Source organism: Lutra lutra, chromosome 5, assembly GCF_902655055.1.
Source record: "Lutra lutra chromosome 5, mLutLut1.2, whole genome shotgun sequence".
NCBI classification, from domain to species: Eukaryota; Metazoa; Chordata; class Mammalia; order Carnivora; family Mustelidae; genus Lutra; species Lutra lutra.
In genome coordinates this window covers 85,421,461-85,439,594 of record NC_062282.1, presented here as the reverse complement: position 1 = coordinate 85,439,594, position 18,134 = coordinate 85,421,461, and the positions used below count along the sequence as shown (strand labels likewise).

The window sequence follows — 18,134 nt, the reverse complement described above, 5'->3', positions numbered from 1 at the left end:
GGGAAGCATAGCCCTGGGACTGCCTCATATAATTTTGCAATTACTGTTAAAACAGTAGTCCAGTTTTCTGGCCACATCACATCATTTTGTGACTCAGATGGCCTTTCCATCATAATGACATGATACAACCTCCTGTGTCCCACCGTTCACCCATCTGTTTTACCAGAATTTAACAGCTGTCTAGGATGGGCTCCAGGAATGAAGGTAAAGCGATCAAAAGAGGCATGGTCCCAAGACCAAAGGAGTGTTTGCTCTAGGCAAAACAGGAAAGCAGCCATTCTAGAACAATAGAATTGTCTGAACTAAATGGCAAGGAGAGCAGGTGGGATTTGCTGGCAAGTCAGGTAATGCATCCTACAGGGGAAACCCATTCGACTGGAGGCTTGACAAAGGAGAGGGTGGTCGTCAGAAGCCACGTGAACACGGGAGAAGGCAGAAAGAACTTTGTGGCAAAGTCTTAGTGGCCACAGAGCCTGCTATGTGACAATAACTACATGCGTCTTACTTTGCTGTGGTATGAAACACAAGGCCATCCATGACGGAAATGAGGGCGGGCCTACAGACTAATCCCAGATCGGGAGGGGCTCGTGGATCACGTGTGGTGGGACTTTGCAATTGACGTCATTCACACATCTTCCTTGCGGCATACGTGGGTGTTTTCCCTGGTGCCTCATTGATCTGTACCTGGTTCAGAGCCTCTCCCCTGACAGAATGGTGTGATGAAATCTACTCTCATGTAATCCCCGGGAGTGGGCGGAACTAAGTGGCACTAGTGTGGATGCCTAGCCTCAATTCTCATTTTCTGGCCTTGTTCACACCCTTTTATTTCTGAAGCCAGAAGTCAGCCTGTTTGTGGGCTTCCTCCCCCATTAATCTGAGGTCCTTTTTGAAAGCCGATTGTCTGCCTTGCCCGCTTTGTCTCTGCTGCTCTTCTTGATCCCCGAGCTCCGCATCTTGAAACTGATCTTTTCCCGGTTTTCAGAGAAACAAAACTCATTTCTGCCACAGGGTGTGCTATTCCCTCTGCCTGCAGCTCTCCATCCCCGCCTCATCTACATGATCTTCCCCACGAAGGTCTCTTTCCACCTCTGGTTAAACAAGCTCGCTCCCCTGTACTTTGTGACCCTTGATTCAATTTTACGTTGTTTTATTTGTTTTATTGACTTTCTTTTTTCCTTGATTGCCACATATCCCTTTTCGGTTTCATGAAAGCAGTGGCATGGTATGACTCATTAACAACAGGATCCTCTCTGTGTATTTAGTCATACATATTAATTACTTGCTGGATGAGTGGATGGATGGATGAAAGGATGAATGGACTTGAAGTCTGTCAGTTGAATTCTTAACAAATGTAATGTACCATTGTCTTTTCAAGTTGTTCCACTCAGCCAGGCTCCTGTGAATTCTCTTCTCCTTCAGGAATCCAGTAAAGCCACATCTACCCCTCACGCTGCAATCCGAACTCCAGTCATTCTTTTAATGAAATCTGGGATATTAAAAGCTGACTCTGATTGGCTCCGCTCCTGAAATATATGAACTATATATTTTCTTTTGTAAAAATATATTTTACTTATTTATTTGAGAGAGATCGACAGCATGAGAAAGAAAGTGAGCACGAGTGAAGGGGAGGGCAGAGGGAGAGGGAGAAGCAGGCTCCCCACTAGAGGGGAGCTCGATATGAGCCTTGATCCCAGGACCCTGGGATCATGACCTGAGCTGAAGGCAGACGCTTAACGACTGAGCCACACAGGTGCCCCGGCCCCATATTTTCTTAATAACCTTGGCGTGTATGTGCATTGTTTCCAGTTAGATCCCTTATCCAAACTTCATCTAAGCTATAATTTTTAAAAAGACTTTAATTATAAGAAAGGCCTTTTTTTTTTCATAATAATGGCAACAAACACATTTCAGAAAAATGTGGGAGTTTAATGTAGCAAATATGAATCCTGCATAATTTTTCCACCCTGGGTTAAATACTATAGAACAGTAGAGCTATTTTATCTTTTTTCCATTCACTGCTTGTCCTACACTTTCCACCACCTTGTGTGTACGTGTGCATACATGTGTAAATATCCTGAAATTTTTTTTAAAGATTTTATTTATTTATTTGTCAGAAAGAGAGAGAGAGAAAGCACACAAGCAGGCAGAGAGGCAGGCAGAGGCGGAGAGAGAGGCAGGCTCCCTGCTGAGCAAGGAGCCCGATATGGGACTCGATCCCAGGACCCTAGGATCATGACCTGAGCCGAAGGCAGCGGCTCAACCCACTGAGCGAGCCACCCAGGAGTCCCAATATCCTGAATTTAAAAATTTTAAAATATCCCCATGTCATTATAAAGACTTTCAAAGGCTGTTTCATTGCATGATCCCAAGTTTCCTTTTTGAGAATCACCGTTGAGCGCCAACAGGGTGCTAGGCACTGGCATACGTATTATATACCGCTTTAAATATTTATTGCTTACTGAGCCAGGAAAGATAATACAAATAGTGTCTTCCCTCAGGTAGTGATGTTTCTCAGTGGCTATGGTAGGTTGTAGGAGCAAGAGGTAGAACTGTAAAATAGTTTGAATTTGGGGCAAACGTGAAAGACCGGATCCCCAACAAATATACCCAATTCAAACACCTACTGCATTGAGCACACAGCTGTCTTAAGTAAATAGGTTCCTACTAGACCTCTAGAACAGTGAACTGGGAAAACCTCGGCTGACCCTTCTTCTCTGGATTCCTAGCTCTGAGAATAACTTCTGTTTGCATTCTTTTCTAGAGTGACCGTCTTCTCATCAAGGGTGGTAGAATTGTCAACGATGATCAGTCCTTTTATGCTGATATTTACATGGAAGATGGCTTAATAAAGTAAGTATGTAGGACCTTATCTTTATCTTTTTGTACTTCCTCTCTTCATCAGAGGCTCAGAAAGAAGCTTGCTTCTTTTTTGCTTCCTAGGCCTTTGATTCTTTGTGTTTCATTTCTTCTTCTCCTTAAAAATGAGTCTTTATTTGAGAGAGAGAGAAAGGGAGGGTGCTCAGGGGGAAGGGCAGAGAAAGAGAGAGAGACTCCTCAAGCCGACTCCCCACTGAGCATGAAACCGATATGGGGCTCCATCTCCGGACCCTGAGATCATGACCTGAGCTGAAACCAAGAGTTGGACGCTCCACTGACTGAGCCACCCAGGCACCCCAAAGTGAATCTTTATTTGAACCCTTCATTCTGGGTGCCCATAATCCCTTAAAATGGGAGCTCGCTTTAATTTATATGGGTCTTGTGAATGAAGTGAGAAATTTGAATTTGATCAACCAAATGATGTTGCGGGCTCCCTTGTGTGAACTATATTGACGGGCACTCTCTGCATCTTAGAGAGGTGGAAGGTGTGACTGTTGTTCTTAAGTTGATTGAAAAAATGTGCACAAAATGACAGCACCCTAGAAATACAAGGCCTTGTACAGTTGGTGTCAAAGGAGTTCAAGTGAAGATAAATGCCCAGAAAGGAGAAATCCCTTCAGAGGATGGTATGGGGCTGGAAAGGGCATTTGAACCGAGCCATGACTTAGGCAGAACCTGGGTGGGCTGAGCACAGAAAGGACATACACCTCAGACAAGATTTTCAAATAGATGCTTCAGGGATGTACACTTACCTTACAGAATGATTTGTTACTGGGTGCCTGTAAGTGGTGTAGTCGCATTCCCTTTCTGTGTAGGCTCCCTCCGGAGTAACCTGTAAAAGAGATATGGTCTGTACATAGCCTTTCATTCCGGACAGCGAGACAGGCTCCCACCCTGAGAAGATTTTGGATAAGATCAGTATATGCAGTGCATCTAGCAGCCATCCTGGGCCTTGTTACATTTTATTTTTATATTTGTAAACTCGTTGACTTGTGTAAGGTTCTGGCCATAGTTGATCTCTTCCTTATCTTTGAAGCCCTGGCTTAGATAGAACTTTCTGTAGGTGGCTATTCCTTGTCAGCCACCAAATCTAGGCTGGTTTCCTTTCTATGAGCCTTCAAAACCCCTTGTGCTCTTCACAGTTAGCAGCGGTTCTGATACTGTTGAGCATCTGAAGGCAACACCCTGTCTTGTTCAGCTCCGTATCTGAGCACGTCACCCAGTCCTTGGCACGGAGAGACTTTTATAAGAGCTACCTTTTAGTGACAGTGAAGCCTGTGCCAGTGGTGGTTAAATGTTTTACGTGCCTCATTTCCTTTAATCTGCCAGCAATCCCACGAAGCAAGTATGATTACTACCTTTTTCTCAGATGAGGAGAAAGAGGAGCACAGGGAGGAAGTAACTTGGTAACGATCAACATATTAATCAAGTACATTGAATAAATGAATGAACTTGCATGAATGAAGATATTCTTGTTTAGTCACCTTACCTACAGGAGCACTGTTGGAAAAATGGGAACAGTAGGCAAGCGAGCCAATATGAAACAAGAATTTCTTCAAAAGATAAGCCCCAAATGATCTTATATTTTTCTCTTACTTAAAAATTATGGTGTATCATCAGCTCTCTTTGGAGATGGTAAGTTCCCTCATTTAGAGATTCTCAGAGATGGAAAAAAGGTAGTACCTAATACTTCTTCCTCATTTCAGAGCTCATGATGGGTATCCCTAATTGATCACAGCACTTTGAACAGTTGAGCCTTAAACACAGGCTCAGAATCCATCTTCATGCCATGAGCCAGGCATCTGCTACTAGAGATGCCGTCTCTACTAGAAGAGAGAAGGCCGCTTGCCAAGGACTTTAGAAGGGATGTAACCATCATATATGTGTGTGTCGGTGGTAGAGAGAAGGGTGGCTCTTTATCCAGTCCTGACATCTTCTCGGTCTTTAAAAACATTCGGAAATCACAGAGCGTGAAAACAGAAATAATTTCCTCCAGTGGTTACATGGCTGTTTGTCTGTCTGTGAATGTTTATGGAATGCCTGCTGTTTGGAAAGTGGTTGCCCAAGGCACAGGACCCACACTATGTCACATGCTTTGGTGGCTGTCCTTGGGACCTACTTCGCCTCCCCAGGACCTACAGTCTCTGAGGGGGACTGAGATATCTGTATTTATTCAAGGGACATAACATGACCAGACACTGTCAGTAACCACGGTTGAAGTAGTGGAGTAGATGAGATTCGGGCGGGAAGAGGGTGCTGTGTGGGATTAGCATGTTTATTAATTACCATAGCTGATGCTTACGGAATTTTCCTGTGCCTAGCAGTGTTCTGTGGGCTTAATGCATACTAACACTTAATCTACACCACAAACCTATAGAGGAAACGTTTTTTATTACATTTTAGAGGAAGGAATTGAGACACAGTGAGGTTAAGCAACTTGGCCGAGGTCAGAAAGCCAGTAATTAGCAGAGCCAGGATTGTGAACCCACATAGTCTCCTCTAGGGAAGATCTGCTCTTAATTATTAGACCCGGCTGTCAGTCGGGATTTGACCAAGGAGGGGAGATGGAAGCCAAGCCTTCAGTTGAGGATTCATGTGACCTTGAGTGGCTCCGTGGAGGAAAAGGGGGAAGGCGTTTCTGTTTCAGACATGGTATTCCACTCATTTTCAAGATGGTGGAAACACATAAGCAGTCACACACACACGGGCTGGGTAACTGCCTCTTCATGGCCTTGGTTCTCCATCTGCCTCTGAGGAAGATCAGGGAGGGAGAAGAATGGGAACATAGGGGCCAGTATCTGGACTCTAATGGAGGTACAGTGAGAGGCTGTATTTTTTCCACAGTGTGTTTTGAATTGTGATGGCTCTGGAATGGCCTGGGGCGGGGGTGGGGGGATGTGGTGAAGTTGACCTCTTAGGGATGTCAGGAATACTTTATTTTAGTTGCAGAGCTTAGACTTTGGAAGGCCACTGGTGGACTTCTTACTCTCCCAAGAGGAAGTCTGTCTGGGCTGGCTGTGAACAAAAGGGGAATGTGTTCATGCCACTGGTAGTGGGGTACAGGTCTTCCCAACTTAGGACGTGTTTAGTCATAATGTTGAGGCTTGTGACTCTTAAGTCTCCCTAGAATTATCTGGCCATTTAAGCCAAAGGTGTAAAGTCACCTGTAAACCAAGCAACATCAGGCAGTCCATGAGGTAACATTTGGCCAGGAGCAGTTGCCTTTGTCTCTTGCCTGGTGTAGGTAGTGTGTTTCTGGAGTGCTCAACAGCTTCCTCCCCAAGAAAGGTCCCCTTTCTTCCTTCCAGGAATGTGCCAAAGCTTCCTGGGCAAAGGTGTGTCTGGTACAGGTGGTCACCCTCACCTTCCTTCTTGCTTCTTGATGCTTCTGCTAAGATGTCCACTGCTGGGTGTGTCTATCTTTGGCTTCTGCCTTTGGATCTGCCTTTGGCTGTGATTTATAGATAAGTTATCAGGGAAGGGTGGAATTGGGAGTCAAGACTGATGTACAAAATGACCCCAGCAGATCCCTCTTGTTAGGAACACAGATGCTCTCGCTAAAGAGGGTAGCTAAGTTCACATACGTAGTCTCTAGAAGATTCATTACTTCCTTCAGTCTCTCCTAGTGGTTCATTATTTTACATTCTCTTAATCCTTTTCCAAATGTTACTTTCCACCCTTCCCTAAGATAAAGAACAAAATGAAAGGGATACCCAAAACACCTATTTAAAAAAATATATATATATTTCTTATGCACCTATATTGTAGACATTGTCCAACCCACAGGATTATAGCGCGAAACCAGGACCCACGGTTCCACCCAGCAGCAGATCAGCTCATTTTGTGTCTGTAGAAGTTGTTTTCTGGGTGTACGCCTGTCTTCATTTGTTTCTTGATTGTTCGGCTTGCAAATCACTTGCAAAGACCACTCTGATCAATACAAGTTGCCATGTCTAAACTTTTTATAATCCTATGTTTGTCTTCAAAGTGGCTCTTTTAAATGATCAGTTGCTTTCCTGTGTCACCAGGCAAATTGGAGACAATCTGATTGTCCCTGGAGGAGTGAAGACCATCGAAGCCAATGGGAAGATGGTGATCCCTGGAGGCATCGATGTCCACACTCACTTCCAGATGCCGTACAAGGGAATGACCACAGTGGATGACTTCTTCCAAGGGACGAAGGCTGCCTTAGCGGGGGGCACCACCATGATCAGTGAGTCGCCCGGCCCTACACACTCCTGGTCCCAACAAGTGACTCTTTCACTGACGGGTTAACCCCGTGCTCTCTGGCGGTAGCTTGTACATGTCTGTCAGTTTGGTGTACAGATCTTCTGCCTGACGGGACCTGAGGAAAGCAGGTGGTAGTGAGGAGCCTGGCAGCTCCCTGAAGTTGCCTAGAGGAGATTCATGGGGCGCACGGCCAGGAAAACAGCTGTCCCCTCTTGTCCACCTGAGAGCATGGCTGGGTGTGTGGCGGGTGGGGACTCTGTAATCATGTCTGGGTCGGACACTGGGAAAAGTGTGGAGATGGGCTACACATTATTTCAGCATTTCCAGCTTGGGCCTGAGGTAGGAGGGGGAAGAGGGTGCAGGCAGAGCTGTGTGGATGGGGCTCAGCCTCCCTGAGAGGGAAGGGTAATGGGGGACCTACAGTGCTTGAGAAACTTGTGGGGTTTTGTGGCATTGACTGTTACCTGGTCTGCCCTGTCTCTTGACCAGTTAGGAACTGTCTGAAGATGAGGCAAGTGGTGGGGGAGGTTTCCCTTTTTTTTTTTTTTTTTTTTCTGTTTTCTTTCTTTCTTCCCTCCTTCCCTCCTTCTTTCCTTCCTTTCTTCCTCTCTCTCTCTCTCTCCCTCTCTCTCGTTCTTTTCCTGGGAACTATTGCAATTCCAGAGGAATCTAGGGAGTTGCATGCCATGGGATTATGGAACAGATAGCATTCCAGGGCAGTCCTTCCTGTTCCAAAGGAATCCCAAGGAACTGGGTCCCCTCCCAGTCCCAGGCCTAAACTTGGTCAGCAAGAGCACTGTTTATTTTACCACTGTCTATACCCATCCAAGAACACAGAATGGCTGAGCTGTGGAGTGGCTCATTGTCTTCTGCCTCCTTTGTGACTGGAGCTCTAGCAAGGTTGGTCCCCAGGAGGTTGGGTGTGGAAGCCCAGGAAAATTGCACCAAGGCCATAAAAGGTGCAATTCAGGAAGACTGAAGCTCTTCTCCAGTCGAAGGGAGGAAGGCAGCTGACCTTGCAGCAGCTGCCTGCCCACCTAAGCCCTGATGCCGGTCCAGACGTCAGGGGTGCGGCTCCTGGCGTCCATTTTCTGATAAGCGCATGTGGGCAGCCTGTGGTAGGAGGCTGAGGAAGTGAGTGATCCTGGTTTGGCTTTCTGCCTTCAAGGCAGGGAGCTGGGCCTGTTCAGTGTCCAGGGAGTGTGTATTGTGCGTGGTCTTCTAGGTTAGGGAAGGAGCTAGAGGGAAGCCAGAGTTGCAGGGGACGTGAGAAAACCATTCGAAGAAACCCAAAGCTGTACGTGTCCTTCCTAGATAATCTAAGCCCCGGAGAGGCAGCCAGAGAAGAAAACCCATAAAGTCCACGTTCCCTCTTACAGTCTGGCTATAGTTTCCTTCCTATGAAGCAGAAACAGGATCAAAATAGACGTACTGTGTCTTAGTGGTGTTGTAGTGGATCGTTTCACAAATAATCCTGGCGTGGATGTCTTTCCGTTCACCTGTTTTCATTCCACTACAGCATTTAAAATGGGTGCCTAATCATCCATTTTATGAAGATGTATTTATTATGTAGCCAAACTTCTCTACTGTTGAAGACTTTGATGGTTTCCAGTTTTTCACTTAAATGAATATGTAGATAATGTTTGCAGTGGCAAGCATCTTCAGCACCCACATTTTGCAAACAGCATGTTTATTTCCTTGGGAATAAGTCTTAGGCACAGGCATAATCATCGAATTAAGGTATGAAAAATATCAAGATTTTTGATGTGTGTTTCACAGTTTTTCTTAGGGAAGTTGTACCAATTTGCACGTCCCCTCACCTGTCCAAGGGAGGTATGAGGGTGGCCCTTTTGTCTTAGCCTTCCCAATTGTAAATGTCATTATTTTGAATAGTGCTATCCACGGTTGCAGGTGCTGCAGGAGTAGATTTGGGCCTTAAAAGAAAAAATATATGTAATTTATTTATTTATTTATTTGACAGACAGAAATCACAAGTAGGCAGAGAGGCAGGCAGATAGAGAGAGAGAGAGAGAGAGAGAGAGAGAGAGGAGGAAGCAGGCTTGCTGCTGAGAGGAGAGCCCGACTTGGGGCTCTATCCCAGGACCCTGGGATCATGACCTGAGCCAGAGGCAGAGGCTTTAACCCACTGAGCCACCCAGGTGCCCCAGAAAACATATATTTTTTTAGGATTTTATTTATTCTAGAGAGATAGAGAGCAGGGGTAGAGGGATAGAAGAGAGGGACAAACAGTCTCTGCACTGATTTTGTTACAGAGATCGCTGCAGGGCTCGATCTCAAGACCCCAAGATTGTGACTTGAGCCACAACCGAGAGTTGGACACTTAATTCACTGAGCCACCCAGGTGCCCCACGTAAAGATACTCTTGATAAAAAGTTTACATGGAAATAAGATCTGTGGGCTGAGCATCAGGTTTGTGACACTGGCTCTTCGCTATGGCAGGAAGCACAAGGACGTCAGTGTCCTGTAATCTGACATCACTTTACCCTCTTTCCAACTTAGAAGGGAGTCTGACTTGCTTCCCGTAATACTGGCAATAATGGCACATAGTAGGCACACATTGACATCATGAAGCACTTACTGTGTGCCGGGTATTAGGTGAGAATCTTTTCGTGCATTTTGCCATTTAGTCATGTAACAAAATTAGAAGCAAGGAACTATGACATTCCACCCTCTATCCCACTGAGTACGGATGTCAAGGATGAGAAAACTGGGGTTTAGAGAAGCTAGTAGTTTGTCCATGAGCAACTTGGCTAAGCAACAGTTGAATGATCAGCAATCTGGAAACTGTCAGAGAACACTTTCTAGGGTGATTCCATGCTCAGGAAATAGTGGCTTTGCAGTGTTAGCTAAACAAGTGGGACCAGGCCTGTACAGAGGGGGGGAGCAGAGGCGGTTTCAGTGACTTCCCCATCTGGGGCCTCTGTCGTTCAGTTGACCACGTGGTGCCTGAGCCCGAGGCCAGCCTCACGGAGGCTTACGAGAAGTGGCGAGAGTGGGCGGATGGGAAGAGCTGCTGCGACTATGCCTTGCATGTAGACATCACCCACTGGAACGACAGCGTCAAGCAGGAGGTGCAGAACCTCATCAAGGACAAAGGTGAGCCCCTGTGCGCCTGCCTCCCTTCTCCCTGCTCGGAGCCTGGAACCTTAAGGGGTACTGCTGTGTTCTAGGCACTCGGTCTGGGTGGATGCCATCTCACTCCTTTCGGGACCCACATACTAGGGGATGATTATCCTCAGGCTGGAGGTGGAGAGCCTGAGTCTCAGAATAAGTGGCCTGGGATCACAGAGCTAGTTAGCAATGAAAGTATCCAAAGTCTGTGCCCTTCACCTCATGCAACACTGCCCTTTTGACAGAGGAAGAAACTGAAGCCAGGAGAGGTTAGCATCTTATGGAAAGTCACACAGCCACTTATACGAGATTAGGAATGATTAGCCTTTGTAACTTATGTTCCAAAGATCAAACCATTACGTTCTCAAACAGTGGCATCCTCAGAAAAGGCAACGGCATTTGTGGGAGCAAAGATGCGTTCATACTCAGGCTTGGGGCTTAGGACATAGAAACGTGGGTGTCCTCTCAGTGAATCCATGATTTAGGCTTCCCTGGTGGTCTTAGATTCTTCTGTTCTCTACTTCCTTCTGCCTTTCGATCGCCAGATATTTTGCCTACCCGCAGTCCGCCCCCATGCACACACACAGACACACTGTGTGCTTGGCATCATTATGGGGCCCACGGATTTAGGGAAGTATAAGGTATGGTCACTGCTGACCGTCCCAGGCAAAGGGAAGCAGACAAGTGAAGGGCAACAGGATAAATGCCACAGGGTACAGAATATCACTGTAATAGTAATAGCATTATACTAATATCATTACAATCACAGTCCTGATACTAACATAGTAACATGCATTGTTACAACACTAACTTAATAAGACTCTTCTCGGTGAGCCGCCTTGATGCAGCTGCTGGAGGGCAGTGGTGAAGAGTGGGCTCTGGGTTGCAGGGGAGAGGACGGGCTCCCAGAGGATGAGTTTTCGATGTTCGATGTCCCTCCTCAACCGATGAGCTCTGCCCAGACCCTCCTGATCCAGGATATGAGATTACAACCCACTCCTTTCTTGTGATTCCTTTCACACTGGGCATCTCAACTGGGGTAGAAAATGGAACGGCTTTAACACTCACTTCCCTTCCAAAGGGCCCGGGTCATTCCACAGATGACGCAGAGGCTTATGGGAAGGGTAGTGTTGGGAAAAGCTGCCCTGAGCTGAACCACTCTGGGTAGGGAACTTCTCACATTACAACCCGCTTTTGGCCTGGAACGCTGTGGGCTGAGATGGCCCTAATGGTTGGAGACCAAAATTATCCTCTTTTCCTCAGAATGACTCTCTGTTCCCCAGCCCCACCTATTTATATAAATTACTACACTAATAGTCTCTTTTGGGGTGAAGAGTTAAATTGCTCTTTCCCTATAGCCCTTACAGCCCTTACACGGTGCACCTTGACTTCTGCCCCTTAGCTGCTGCCATCCTTTTAATAAAAAAAAAGCCAGCACCCCGAGGACATGGTCTCCATCCTAGATGCAGCCCCCCACATCCCCTCCCCCCAGGCTCCAGTGTAGAGCCCTTAAGTGGCTAAATAAACCCATCCCAGGAGCTCCATTAATGAAGTTCAAATACAGTGGCTGTCTGGTGCTGAGACTTCAGTATCTGTTGTCTCATTTGACGTTTCCAACTGCCTCATGAAGCAGGCTCTTGTCATTTTTCCATTTTATAGGTGAGGAGACCAAGAGGTGAGGTATTCCGAGCTCACTGAACTAGTATGGTTGCTGCCCCCGATTCTCGGCAGTGTGCACTGCCTCGAGCAATGGCAAAGCTTACTGACCCTCTGGGCTGGGGAACAGATTGGGGGAGGCAGAAAGAGACACCTCAGAGCTCATTCTGCTGTTGACACCATGTAGGCATGGCTGCTTTCGCACGTGAGGAGAGAACGGAGAATGGGAAGCATCTGCTTTATGTTAGCCAGGCTCCTGTAATGCACTGGGACCCCACGGGCGACGGGAGCAAAGGAAGGAGAGCGGTCGTGCTAATATTGTCCTCTTCCTGTTTTCCCTCCCTTCCCTCTCTTGCAGGGGTTAACTCCTTCATGGTTTACATGGCCTATAAGGACTTGTATCAAGTGTCCAACACAGAGGTAACAAGCCATTGCTGTGTGGTTTGGGGTATCTGGATGGGTTTCCCATTGCTGCCGATGACCTTGGCTCTTGGAGCATGACTCACTGTGGCTGCTGTGGGGGCTACTGGGCCCGAGTGCTTCTTAAAGCCCTCGAGGTCCATGCTGTGTTTTAAATAAGGGAGCAGGCAGTGTGCCCATGGCAACGCAGATCGGGAGCTAGAATTTCCACTGGCAGCAACTTTCTCAAAAGAACAAGAGGAAAGGCACGCTGAACTCCATGTAGCTCACAAGCCCTAAACCCTGCCTGAGCTCGGTGGAGTTTGAGGTGTTCTGCCTCGCAGCATTAAGGAGGGCCTTCTGCTGTTTGGGGTAGCAGCTTGCTTTTGGCTCTCCCCGAGGTGGTCTCGTGGCGTGTGCTGGTTTGAGATGATTCTCATGTTTTCAGAGGAAATTCGAAGAACAAATTCCCATCCCTCCCGCTCAGGAGGTTGGGGAAGGTTAGGGAATCGGGGAGCCAGCTTTCCCTTGAGCTGCTGGCCCGGCTGTAGCAGCTCTCAGGAGCATTTGTTGAGAAGGACTGTGAAGGTCTGTCTCAGCCAAACTGGATCGAATAGCATTAAAAACGTGTGCTCGAGGCACAGCAGAAGGCTCCATAGGACTTTGTTGTACGTCTGCCCTGTCCCCTGAGGAGACAGGATGTGTTCTTTAGAGAGACAGTTTCCTAGAGTTCCTGTGGACTCGCACTTTGGTCGTGCATGTTATAGCCTATGTGTTCTGCCCTAATCACTGATTTCCTCCTTCATTTGTTTTACCTGTGGACACACACTCTGGTTATGCATGTTTTAGCCTGTGTTTTCTGCCCTAATCACTGATTTCCTCCCTCATTTGTTTTACCTGTGGCCCTCGTGATGGACCCCTGCATGGAGTTGCTGAAAGCCTCAGTGGCTTATGAAAGTGACAGCGACTCCTTTCTCTTTCAGCTCTACGAGATCTTCACCTGTCTGGGTGAGCTGGGAGCCATTGCGCAGGTTCACGCCGAGAACGGGGATATCATTGCCCAGGTAAGGCTGCGCGGCTCCACGGGGTGTGCTTTCTGCATGGGCTTGGGTCTCAGGCCTGTCTCTTCCCTCTTTACTTCAGTATTATGTGAGCTCTTAACAGGCATGAGGCTCAGTCTTGAACCCTGTGCTAAAAACAGGACCTCCCTTAACGCACCAGGCTAGGAGGAGGCAATGAAGGCAAGTGAGGGAGAAAGCTGAGGACGCTGTAGAAAGGGGGGCTGTCTGGCCATTCTCGGGGATCAGAACAGGCATGCCGGAAGAGGTTTTCAAATTGGGCCATTTAGTGGGAGAACGTTGCTGATTCTCTTTAAAAAGTGAGTCCAAGCTACGGGACAGTCTCTGTCCTAGAGAAAAACTCTAAAATAGCACTTCTAGAAATCTGTTCCAGGACTGTGGAGCTCACAGCTTTAGTAAAGAACGTGGGTCTTGTGGGGATCAGACGCCCCACTGGTTTCCTAGAAGTTGTGCTGAGAAACCTGAGGCAAGAGTGAGGAAAGCGAGGCCCCAAGGCCCAAAGCGATTGTTTATGAGGAAGCAGAAGGCACTTTCTCCATCTCCTGGGTCGCTTAATGGGCTGGATGCACAGATGGGTCTTAGCCAGGGTCTGTTTATCTCAGAAGCATCCAAGATTGGCCTCCACTAGGAGGAGGCCGCCAGAAGAGAGGGAGACCTCTTGGTTCATTTAATAACATTCATAGAAAAACCATTCTGCATTTTTTCAAAGAGTATCTCCTGAGTGCTTTGTGCTGGGCACAAGATTACTGAGGTGAGCCAAAACAGACGCACTCCATAGCTCACTAGTCCTTGGGCTGTGCCGTCGTTTTAGAAGTTGTCGAGGGCTTGATGGATGTGGTCAGCGAGGTGTGGGAACCGTGGGGCCGACCCTCATCCCAGACCTGTGAGCTTCTAACAGCAGCTGCCATGTGGTGAACACTTACTGCCGTGTTCTGGGCACTCATATGTGCTCTAGTGTACTGTCACTCCCTCTTTGGCTGGCCCTTCAAAGATGGCTGCCGTGTTCTGTAGAGGAGGATATGGGGCTCAGAAGGATTTGGTCACCAGCCAAGGATCACAGTCAGTAACGGGGAGAAGAAAATCTTAGCTCTGAGGTGGTGTGGCTTCCCCAGAGCTGGTGTGTCCCGGGCCTCTTGCCCCAACAGTCCCGCTGCAGGTCCCCCAGAGACACAGCATGTCCTGGCCGTGCAGGGCTCCAGCTGTTAGGATTTCAGATTCTGGACGTTATCTCACCAGCGGAGGAGGGGAGCTACATGTGTAATTTCCTCTTACTGACCAAGATTAATTAGTCAGACCCCTGACAGCCTTCTCCCATGTTCCCCCACACACTCAGAGATAATGAAATTCATTTTCGGAAGAGGGTCCAGTGCTCACGGGAGGCATCCCCGTGGTGGTAGAGCTGTCACTCCTCTTGTTCTGCATTTTCGGCACAGCTGCCAGAGAATCCAACCCTCCCTCCACATGCCCTAGAAACCAAACTCCCTGCTCCTCCCTCCAAGCCCCTGTGGGGGCAGATGGGCTTCAATGCTAAGCCCCCTTTCCGGCTTCCTCTGGTAGCTCCTTAGCAACGAACTATCTCTGGTTCCCCCCATCCCCTCTCTTCTCTACCTTGTGAAGGCTCTGTTCTCAGTCAGGGAAGGTTTCTTATGTGTGCTTATTACATTCAGCTTGAGCTGAAAGACTTTATCACATTGTCTAAATGAAGGCAGCTGCTGTTTTCATAGTTGATGGATGCAGAAGTCACCAAGGAGCAAGAAGTCTCTCATGGGTATGCGCCATGAACATTATCAAAAGTTTCAAGCCAGCAGGACCATCTCAGAGGGTAGCATCTTTAGCCATTCATCTAATAGGGTTTGTAGAGCACCTACTATGTGCCAGGGCTTCAAGAGGGAAGGTGAATAAAACAGGGTTCCTTTCCTCATGGAGCAAACCAAAATTGTGCCATGCCCCCCCCACCAACTGGGATGTAATTACAGCAACGGTCAGTGCCTCATGGTGCCCAGGCCCCTCGCACCCAGGTAAGGGAGCTTTGAAGGGTCTTTGCGTGCCCTTCTTAACCTTTGGCTGTAGGGACACCATGGCTTTTAGAATGGGACCTCCCAGCATGAGCAGTGCATTAAAGTCTCCTGTAGAGCTTCGAGATTCCTGGGATTCTCCCGGTTCCAGAGGTTCTGATGTAGGAGGTCGGTCATAAACGGCAGGCACGCCATGTGACTCAGCTGGGAAACCATGACTTGAGCGAGCTCCCTCCTGCCCACGGTGCCCATGCTCTTGAATAAGAGAGACGTGACAGTGTCAGATGAGACAGAAGAGGCTTTGTAGTTGGACACCTTGACCTTCCTTTGACTTCAGGAGGCAGTGCAGAGCGGCGACTCTCCAGGGTTCAGAAGAAATTGTGTTCAGTCCAAGTTTCGAGAAATGGAATAGTAAGAATGAAAAGTGAAGTTCTTTTGCTGCAAAATTCAGCCTCTGGCCTTTTCTCTAATCCTGCTGTAGAGCTGGAGACGGAGATCATTTCACTTCTCACAGTCACTGAGAGTGTATGCATCTTTCTTCCCACACCTCTAAAATGATATATATTATTAAAAACAAAACAAACAAACAAACAACAACAACAACAGAATAGTTCTTTCACAGGGTGAAGGACTCCTGTCCTTTCTCCACTTCTCATAGTTCCAAGGTGCACAAGGCTTTGTTCAGGTCCCGCTTTCTCCCTCGTCTCCCTGTCATCAGCCCACACGTTCGTTGGCACTGACCTTCATACTTGGAGACTGAAGGCCAGCAAAACTGCACAAACTGTGGCTGAGGATTCCTGCCAGTCCCAATGAGCCCATGCATGTGCTCACTGCCCAGCCACCTGCTCCTTCCAGAAAGCTGGCCACAAGTCTGAGGAATTTAGCCATCAGCTGTGAGGGGGGTATGCCGTTTTGTCACAAAACAGACTAATTAAATAGAATCTGACCACAAGACTTAGTCAGGTAATGCTGTTTGGAGGCATCATTTTGTCTGGTTAAATTCTGAGTCTGTTTGTTTCAGGCATACATTTAAACGACAAGAAAGCCCAAGGGCTTTATGAAAGCGCAGCTTCCTAGAATTTCGCCTCTCCATCCTGATTTGGAGAAGGCCAGACAGTCGCACGGTTTGTGTTGCAAAACACAGCAGGAGATGCTAAGGAATAAGTGAGCTGGTGTGACTTATGATGTATATTGGCGAAAAAATTCTGGTACTCTAAGATTGCCGTCCTTTTAATGGAAAAAAGCCATCTCTCCGAAACGTTTTTTTCTCCTCTTAGTTAAGACTTGACCCTATTTTACAATTCCAGATGGAACCTTAACAAATGTATTCAACATATGCGTTTTAGTCTTTTTTCCCCTTGATCACTTTTCTTCAGATTTAAAGATAGCAGCGTGGTTTTCCACACCTTGGTGGAGCTCTTGTCTCTTTCTCTTTTCTCATTGTAGGAGCAAACCCGGATGTTGGAAATGGGGATCACTGGCCCAGAAGGCCATGTGCTGAGCAGACCAGAGGAGGTGAGTTGTGGGGATCCAGGGACTGGAGTGGTTAACAGGACAGCGGTGGAGGTGCTCTGTCCTTCCAGCATCTTCTGAGAGACTCGTGTGACTACAGTCCCCAGCAGCCCGGCGTATGGCCCGCTGCTCATTTGTCATTTGGAGAGTTTGTGTTCGGCCTGCCTTCCCCAGGCACCTGCTTAAACGGTGTAGAACAAACCTTGAGGAAAAGTGAGGAGAGTCTGTGAGGACCAGACAGCATATTGGAACATTTGTTCCAAAGGCTACACGTCTGATGGACCAACTCAAGGGACTCAGCAAAGTAGAAAGCAATGTGAGGAAAATGCTTACTTGTGACCCCTCATCTCTTTAAGAGGACACAGGGTGGAGGGTCCTCCACACCAATTCAGCTGGAGAGGTAAACACCTAAATCCTTTCTTAGTCAGTGTCCATCTCAAAGACATTTCTGTTTCCTCCCTTATTCCATGTTATGTTCTGAGTCCTGCCAAATAAAATACCAGCCATAGGCACAGTAGGTGAAGGGGGTGTTTCATAGACTTTATGTCTATCGATTGGTTGTAAGGTAATGATGATGTCCAGGTATGGGAGTTTCCCACGTGTAAGATGAATGATGAACAGGGCCTGCTTAGCAGCTGACAAGGGACTAAAAGATAACCAGTGGCTGACTGCATGTGTTTGGGATGTCGGCGGCTTTAGCTGCTGGCACAGGGCACAGAGTGGGAACTTGGCTGCCTGTACGGCCGAGAGCACACTGGCTCTGGGAGGCCAGCCCCGGAGTGGCACCCAGACTGCATTTGGGGCCGTTTGTGCGAGTGGCCTGAGCCTGGCTCCTGCTCTCCAGGCCCCAGCCCTCCATTCTGCGGAAGGAAGCAAGAGTCAGAACCAGAAAGAGCATATTCCTGTTGCCTATCTCTTTTAGAGGCCTTTAAAAATTAAAAGATAATGCACCCACAGACAAACATCCCTATCATAAACATTCAGGGAATTTTTTCAAGCTGAATACAGGTGTGTCACTTGTGTCCCGCTGGAGAAGCAGAACTGTCAGCATTCCCGAAACTCCTGTGTCTGATGACATTGTTGTTCCCAATTGAAATCATTTATCATTATTTCCCAGCATTCCAGAAAGGTCTGTCCCCTGAATACCAGGCCCTTTCTATGAAACGTGAGCCCACACCTGGCGCTGTGCTGATTACCTTAGCTGTCCTTACTGCTGCTCCAGGCAGTTGGCATT

At 47.6% G+C, this 18,134-nt stretch overlaps 1 protein-coding gene across 2 annotated transcripts in view; it reads left to right on the top strand.

The window, feature by feature from the left end:
* Window positions 1-18,134, top strand: part of DPYSL3 (dihydropyrimidinase like 3) — a 114,201-nt gene that overhangs the window by 78,759 nt on the left and 17,308 nt on the right. For both annotated transcript variants that reach the window (XM_047730161.1, XM_047730162.1), the window contains exons 2-7: window positions 2,762-2,850; window positions 6,906-7,090; window positions 10,060-10,224; window positions 12,254-12,315; window positions 13,278-13,358; window positions 16,835-16,903. In XM_047730161.1, coding sequence (XP_047586117.1) covers window positions 2,762-2,850; window positions 6,906-7,090; window positions 10,060-10,224; window positions 12,254-12,315; window positions 13,278-13,358; window positions 16,835-16,903 — 651 coding nt within the window. The remainder of the gene's footprint in view (window positions 1-2,761; window positions 2,851-6,905; window positions 7,091-10,059; window positions 10,225-12,253; window positions 12,316-13,277; window positions 13,359-16,834; window positions 16,904-18,134) is intronic.